Here is a 7,305-nt window from a genome sequence, read left to right as displayed (position 1 = left end):
CTATTGCATCCAATTCGTTAACAAATTAGAGTGCATTGCCATTGTCATTCATTATGAATCCTTTGGTCTCGCCATTGTCTCTGTATATAGACATCCACAAGAATCTCTTATTAACTAACAGTATGACTCTCTCTTTGCATTTTGCAATTCCCACGCAATTCTACTGGGAGATTTTATCGCTCATCATAGCGAGTGGGGTTGCAAATGAACAAGCGGAGAGGGCAAAACATTACTCACTTCGGCTCTGGATTTGTCTTTTACATGCATTAATAACAGATCCCCTACCTTTTTGACTCGTCCAGATCATGCAATTGACTTTACCTTTGTATCCCCTCCAATTATAGATCTCTGCAAATGGAATGCATTGGAGGACACTCATTTGAGTGATCACTACCTAATAGAGATTAAATTCAACCAATTTTTTAGAAAAAGAAAGTTCTTTTCGCATAAAATCAAATTATCTATAACAGAAAGAGAACAATTCGCTTCAAACCTGAGCAACAGTATGGATTTGCTAAGGGAAACTATCGAAGGACCCGCACTAAACGCATTAGATAAATATGAAATTTTTATCGGTCATCTAAGGAATCACTGCCTCATATTTCGGTGGCAAACCGCTCCCGGAACACTTCTAATTCATCATATATTCATCTAATTCATTCCTCTCATAGGCGAAGATTCTCTCTCCCAGCTCCTTGGTGGAACGAAACCTGCCAGGAGACGGTCGACCTCAGACGTGGGCTCCTCTCGACATTCAAAAAGTCGCCATCATACGCCAACTTTCTCGCTTTTAAAAGGCAGAAGGTCATATCAAGGCGAGTATTGAAGACGGAAAAGAAAAAGGGATAGAGAAAGTTCTGTCAAAATCTTACTCCAAATACTCCTATCAATTATATCTGGACGGTGATTAAACGATTCAAGAATCGCCACTTGGGTATCACCGCCCTTCTTCCTCGCTCTAACTATTTCATCTCGGACAATACACAAGACTCCATCGACTCGGGTGACACCCGTTTGGACACGGAACGATTGGACACTGCACGATTGGACACCGCATTATTGGACACTGCACGATTGGACACCGTACGATTGGACACTGCACGATTGGACACCGCATCTATGGACACTGCACGATTGGACACTGCACGATTGGACGGTGTCCAATAATTCTGTGTCCAATCGTGCAGTGTCCAATCGTTCCGTGTCCAATACTACGTGTCCAATCGAGCGGTGTCAAATCGTTCCGTGTCCAAACGGGATACGCCCCATCGACTCCATGTGCCCACCGTCTTCTCCACGGACTATAATTGTAAGATGTTTGAGAGCCCTTTTACTTATAGAGAACTTGAATCGGCGGTTTACAACGCTAGGACGCGCTCCTTTCCGGGTATAGACCAAATAGACTATAAAATGATTTCGACCCTTCCCGAGGAGTATTTGCGGGTGCTCCTTGACATCTATAATGAGCTCTTGGATGGGGGTTTGTTCCCCCCGTCGTGGTATCACTCTCTCGTTTTCTTCATCCATAAATTCACTCCTGGAAAGTTTCGCCCTGTTCTCTCACTTCCTGCCTATTGAAGATATTGGAGAGGATGATTCTGACTCGCTTGGATTGGTGGATTGAATCTTTAGGGATTCTTTCCCCTATTTAGTTTGGCTTCCGTAAGAGAAAATCGTACTAGGGCAACTTGGGCATACTGACTACCGAAATCTACAACGGCTTCTTGCTAATGGCGTCTCGCTAAACCACGGCTTATTTGTTCCTGGACATACAAGGGGCGTTTGACAACGTTGTTCCAAATATATTGGTCGAGGACTTCGTGAACATGGGCCTTCTCCCAAAAGTCTATTGGTTCATCTGTCAATTGATAAATCAAAGAAATATTCAATTCGTAAACAATGGCGAAATCTCTCCTGTATACATCACAAACAAAGGTCCGCAGGAATAAATTTTGAGTCCTCTTCTATTCAATCTTTATGTAACCAAATGTAATGTCTCACCGGTGGCTGTCAGATTATTAAGTTCGCGGACGATATGGCCATATACGTAAGATCCACTGATATCCAGGACTCACACGGAGGGTTTGAGAGATCGGCGAACAGACTCGCAATTTGAATTAACTAGGTGCTTATCCGTGTCTCCTACCAAGTCGGCTCTTATCGTCCTTAGTAAAAAGAGAATCAGCTCTTTCAATTTTGCAATAGTCTTGGAGGGCATTACCGTCAACTTATCACACTCGTACAAGTTTCTCGGAGTTCTACTCGATCCCATTCTCAGGGGACGGGAGCACACTCGTTATCTGGCGGACAAATGTGGAAAGCTCGCAAACATATTGAAATCGTTGTGTGGGATCTGGAGCGAACCTAAGGACACTCTTCTGTGTATTCAAGGCCTTGGTGCGCGGATCGATTGAGTACGGAGCTTTGATCTTTCCTACCCACAATAAGAATCTAGTGGAACTTCTAGAAAAGACTCAATCCAGAGCTCTGCGTTATTGCATAGGTTTAAAATAAACAACTCCAACGTGGTCTACCATTCGGCATCGTTTCGACTATCTGACGACAAAATTAATTCTCAAATCCTTTGCCCTTAAAGACAATATTCTTATCGATAAACTTAGCGACTTACAGGCAGCTCTCTTTAGCAACAATAGATTCGATTTACTCAATAGATTTCCTTTATATAGAGTCTTCTGCAGCGCGAGGAAGTATAGGTATAAGATCGCGTCCTTTATCAAGGTCCTCTTATACCTCTTTTCTTACGAAACTTCGTCCTTCGCTCCCAGAATCGAAGTTACTCCTCAATCAGTGGTGGAGGACATCCGTCATGCTCCATTCCCACAACTTGTCTTTCAATCATCCCTCTCTTATCTCATCGAGGAGAGACACTTAATTTTCACGGATGCTTCGAAGGAGGAGTCCGGTGATTACGTCGGGATAGGCATCTTTTTCCCTACCCTGCATACTAGGAAAAAGTTTAGAATAGATGGCTGTTCTTCCGTATTCCCGGCGAATGCATCGCGAATGTGGTCCCTTTTCCCGCACCTTTTCCCTTCCCGGTTGTCTTGCTCTTTGCTAAGGGAGGGTTAGCCCCTTGGCCTTTTGGCTGGTGGACTTGCCCGGTGAATTTACCTAGAGCTTGCTCCATCTTGTCGCTCCATTTATTGAAGAGACTGTCCAGCCGCTTACTAATGATGCGGTCTATAACCGGCAATCCAATTGGGGCATCTTCTCAGTCTTCCAAGACCTTGGGGATGCCTTTGATTGGTGGCCTGGCTGCCTGCGGCCATTCTTTCCTTGGAGGCAGAGTGACACTCGTTGCCACTGAGTCTTCACACTCCACTTGATTCACAGGGAAGTCTGTTGTCATGTCCTCCTGGACGGTTGAGGTATTTACCGTCTTGCTGGGATAATTTACGTTTTGGCACTCCATCGCCATTCGCAGGTTTTCCCTAGCCTGCTCCGCCTCCTTTTGCAGCCTAAGGTTTTCCATACGAATCGCCCTGAGCTGCTTGCGGAGTTCCTCAGCCTCCGACTTTTCTACCTCTGGCGCGCCAATGTTCTGCGCTCTTATGGCCAGAGTTGTGGCGCAGGCCTTCCCCACGTTAACTGCTGTCTTCAACTGGTTTACAAAGGTACCCTTGAGGTTCTTTGAAACCGCCGCGACCCTATGGACCCTTTGAAGATGTTCGAGGGCCCTTGCCGATACGTCTGGCGTGGAGGCATCGCGGAGCTCCTCCATAATGTCCTCCATGCTTGGAATGTTAAGGCTGGTCTTCGTCTCTGGGGGGACGTACGAGTCATCGAGGATCCTTTGTTCCTCTAGCCTCTCAATCTCCCTTCTAGATTCTTCCTGTCTTAGCGCATCCTTCCTCTTCTTCCTTTCGTAGTCGCCAGTGGTAACTGGTCGACCACGTTTCCTGGCCTTTTTAATCTCTGCCGACACGTCCGGCGTTGGGGCATCGCGGAGCTCCTCCATGATGTCCTCAACACTAGGGATGTTGAGACTGGCTTTTGTCTCCGGGGGGACATATGAGTCATCGAGGATTCTCTGTTCCTCAATCCTCTCCATTTCCCTCCTCTGTTCCTCCTGCCTTAAGGCATCCCTCCTCTTCTTCCGTTCGTAGTCGCCAGTGGTAACTGGTCGACCACGTTTCCTGGCCTTTTTAATCTCTCGGCCAAATTCGTCCTCTTCGTACAAGGTCGTACTTGATTCCTCCGAATCATACGACTTTGTCGAAGCCTCGGACCGGTTGTCCTGTCCGCTCGTTGTGGATCTCACCGGTGCTAGCGAGTCCCCTCTTTCCAGCGTGATTCCCGGGATTCTTGCCCTACGGTTTGAATTCCGCTCATCACCTGTATCCTCCCCCATGCTTGCATCCTCCTCTATCATCAAGTTGTTTTGTTTTTTATTGTTAAAAGTCTCCATCTTGTTCCCACGAGTGTGGTAGGAAGGGGTGTCCACCCGGGCAGAGCCTCCTTACCCGGGTAAGTCCTAAAATACTCTGGGGTTCGGACATGTGCCCCAGAGGTACCGTTCATGACCAAAATATTAACCTCGCCCCGACCAGCGTCCCTCGTCACGGTTATACACAACTTAGACTACGAGGAGTTCATTTGATTCGAGGGGCACTACCCTCTAGGCATACATTACGGCTCCTACGTCCCAGGCCCAAGACGGTGTGATCCACCGTCATGGCCCTGAGAGATCACAGGAGGCCTTCCCCGTATGCCAGGGAGAAATACCCACCCCACAAAAATACCCAAAACCCACCCAGCCCTTAGGTTGCCGTTGACAGACCAAGTCTGCCTCACGGGACGGCCTCCGGTTTGTTTACAAGGGTGAACTCCCCGGCCGATGCGTGAGCGCGTACACTCCCGCTAACGGTGTCGACACACCGGGTTTGTTTCGGAGTTTTCCTTCTCCTAGGCTGGCTCTTAGCACTCTTTCACTCCCTGCTCGCGCAGGAAGCTTCAGGGCGAGCGCTTTCACCACGACAAGGTGGCCAGCCATCGAAAGAGAACCTAACCTAACCTTTTTTTTTTTTTTTGACGGGGGGAAATGCATTTACGCATACCCCACGGAGCGAGCGTTGCTCCGCGGGGTTATGTGGGACTCACCCTTCAAATTCTGCAGAGAATACCCACTAAAACCCCCCCGGGTGTCCATCTCGGCGTATATGTCTGGGGGTGCTCGGGAATCGCAGTCTGCATTCTTCCGAGCACCCCCAACGCCTCTTCAACCTCTCTATGCTCTATGTATAGAGCATGCCCCTGGTGTTATAGAGGCTAGCCTTGCTTCTTATGGCGTGGTGGGGACACCTTCCACCACGCCATTCCCACTTGGTGTTTTTGTGGGGGTTGTTAGGGGTGCATGTGCCAACGCCTACATCATGCCCCCCCCAATCCCAGCCCTCGGATTAGGTCATCCCTTGTTTCAGGGGATATTCCTTCTCCAGGGGCCCTGCACCTCGACGACTGGGGAGGGGGAGAGTTTTCCACCCCGTGGAAAAATATTATCTCACCCTCCCGAGTCTTCCTCTTTTTGCCCATAGGAGGGATGTCGGGTCGCACCCACACCTGCAGTCATATCAAAAAACTTCACGACAGTGATGAGCACGACCCCCCATCTCCCGGGGCCTTCCTCCCTTAGTATCCGACTGAGGATATTATTATCCCACGCCCGTGGGGTTCCTACGGGTAACCCTCCTAACGGCTACGCGTCTATCCGGGGGACCCATAGTGCCCGCCCTCCTTGCTCTTGGCTGGCTTCTGCAGGCTGCTCCCCCCGGCGAATTCTTTCATCCGCCTCTTTCTGTGACATTATAACGCCACAAAAGGAGGCAAATGCCCTCCATGCTTCCTCCCTCTCGACCATTATCAGGATAATAGTCGATAGGGATAGGTCATTACTGCCAATATCTTGAACTAGGACTCGGCGCTGCTCCGTCCAGGCAGGACAGTGTTGTAGTGTGCTGCGCCGAGTCACAGTCTCCATCACAATGATGACATCTCGTTGTCTCCTTCTTTCCTATTCGGCATAAATAATCCCCGAAACATCCGTGCCCCGAGAGCACCTGCGTCGTGTGGAAGGTCCCCCTCATCTTCTGCACCTCCAGCCATTCACTTAGGAGGGGCCTGATGGCTCCGACCACTCTCTGCCCTGCAAGGTTCTCATCATAAAGGCGTCTTTGCCATTTAATAATGAAAGCTTGCCGGGCTTGTTTCCTTATCAGAACTCTGATCCTGTCAATGATGATAGTTCCCCCCTCTCTAAGCCTCCTTGTACGCTGGTAGACTTCAGCGTACATCTGAGCCAGAAGTTCGAAGGGGGGAATTCCTGCCAGGATCAGCACCGCCTCATATGCCACCGTTCTGTAGGCCCGCGTAACTGCGATGGCCATGCGTCTCTGTACCTGTCGCATGAGCTGTTTGTTACGACGGATAGCCATCACACTCTCAGCCCACACAGGGGCCCCGTACAATGCCACCGCATGCACTGTGGCTGTATATAAGCGGCGGGTGTGTCCACCTGGCCCTCCGATATTAGGTAGCAGTCTTCTGAGGGCTGCTGCAATACCATTAACTTTGGGGGCCATGCGGGCAAAGTGCTCAGTAAAGCTCCAAGTGCCATCGATGTGGAGGCCCAGGTATTTTATCTGGTCCCCCACCAGTACACGAGTTCCCTCCACAATAATATGAGCCACGGGTGGGGCCCCACAAGAGCCGTCATGCATGAAGACAGCTTCAGTTTTGTGGGGCGCCACCCAAAGCCCCATCCCCGTGATGGTCCGTACGGCACATGCCGTAGTCACGTTGGCAGCAGCTGCTGCTTTCTCCCAGTTATTTCCCCCGGCTAGTATTAGTGTATCATCTGCATAGCAGACTACACTACAGCCGGGAAGGGAGTGCTGTCCTCAGAACCACATCAAAGGCGAGATTCCATAGTAGTGGGCCCAGCACTGAGCCTTGCGGGACCCCGTACGTCATCTCCCTTTCTTGCGTTACGGCCTCCCGGTCCATATATGTAATTTTCCTGTCCCGGAAATAGTCTCCAATCACGGCGACCAAGTACAGGGGGACTCGGTGGTATTGGAGAGCCCTTCCTACCCTTTCCCACGGGAGTGAGTTGAAGGCGTTGGCGATATCCAAAGATACCGCCATCGCAACTCCCCCGTCCGTTATGATGGTCTCCGACATCGCCCGGACCCGTAGGATGGCGTCCACTGTTGAACGCGCCCGCCGAAAGCCATACTGTCCATCACTAAGATCGGGGCCCTCCGCAGACAGGTGTTGGACGAGACG

At 49.9% G+C, this 7,305-nt stretch overlaps 2 protein-coding genes across 2 annotated transcripts; both read right to left on the bottom strand.

Moving 5' to 3' along the window:
• Window positions 1–3,232: 3,232 nt before the first annotated feature.
• LOC115237641 lies at window positions 3,233–4,429 on the bottom strand. Its single transcript, XM_029810815.1, has one exon. It carries the CDS (start codon window positions 4,427–4,429, stop codon window positions 3,233–3,235), a length of 1,197 nt encoding a protein of 398 aa, XP_029666675.1.
• A 1,480-nt stretch (window positions 4,430–5,909) lies between these two features.
• On the bottom strand, window positions 5,910–6,779 carry LOC115237640. The gene has a single exon (XM_029810814.1). It carries the CDS (start codon window positions 6,777–6,779, stop codon window positions 5,910–5,912), a length of 870 nt encoding a protein of 289 aa, XP_029666674.1.
• Window positions 6,780–7,305: the final 526 nt, after the last annotated feature.

Source organism: Formica exsecta, unplaced genomic scaffold (genome assembly GCF_003651465.1).
Source record: "Formica exsecta isolate Colony F162 unplaced genomic scaffold, ASM365146v1 scaffold302, whole genome shotgun sequence".
In the NCBI taxonomy this organism is placed as follows: Eukaryota; Metazoa; Arthropoda; class Insecta; order Hymenoptera; family Formicidae; genus Formica; species Formica exsecta.
Note: the sequence above shows the minus strand (reverse complement) of the source record. Positions and strands in the feature narration are given on the sequence as shown.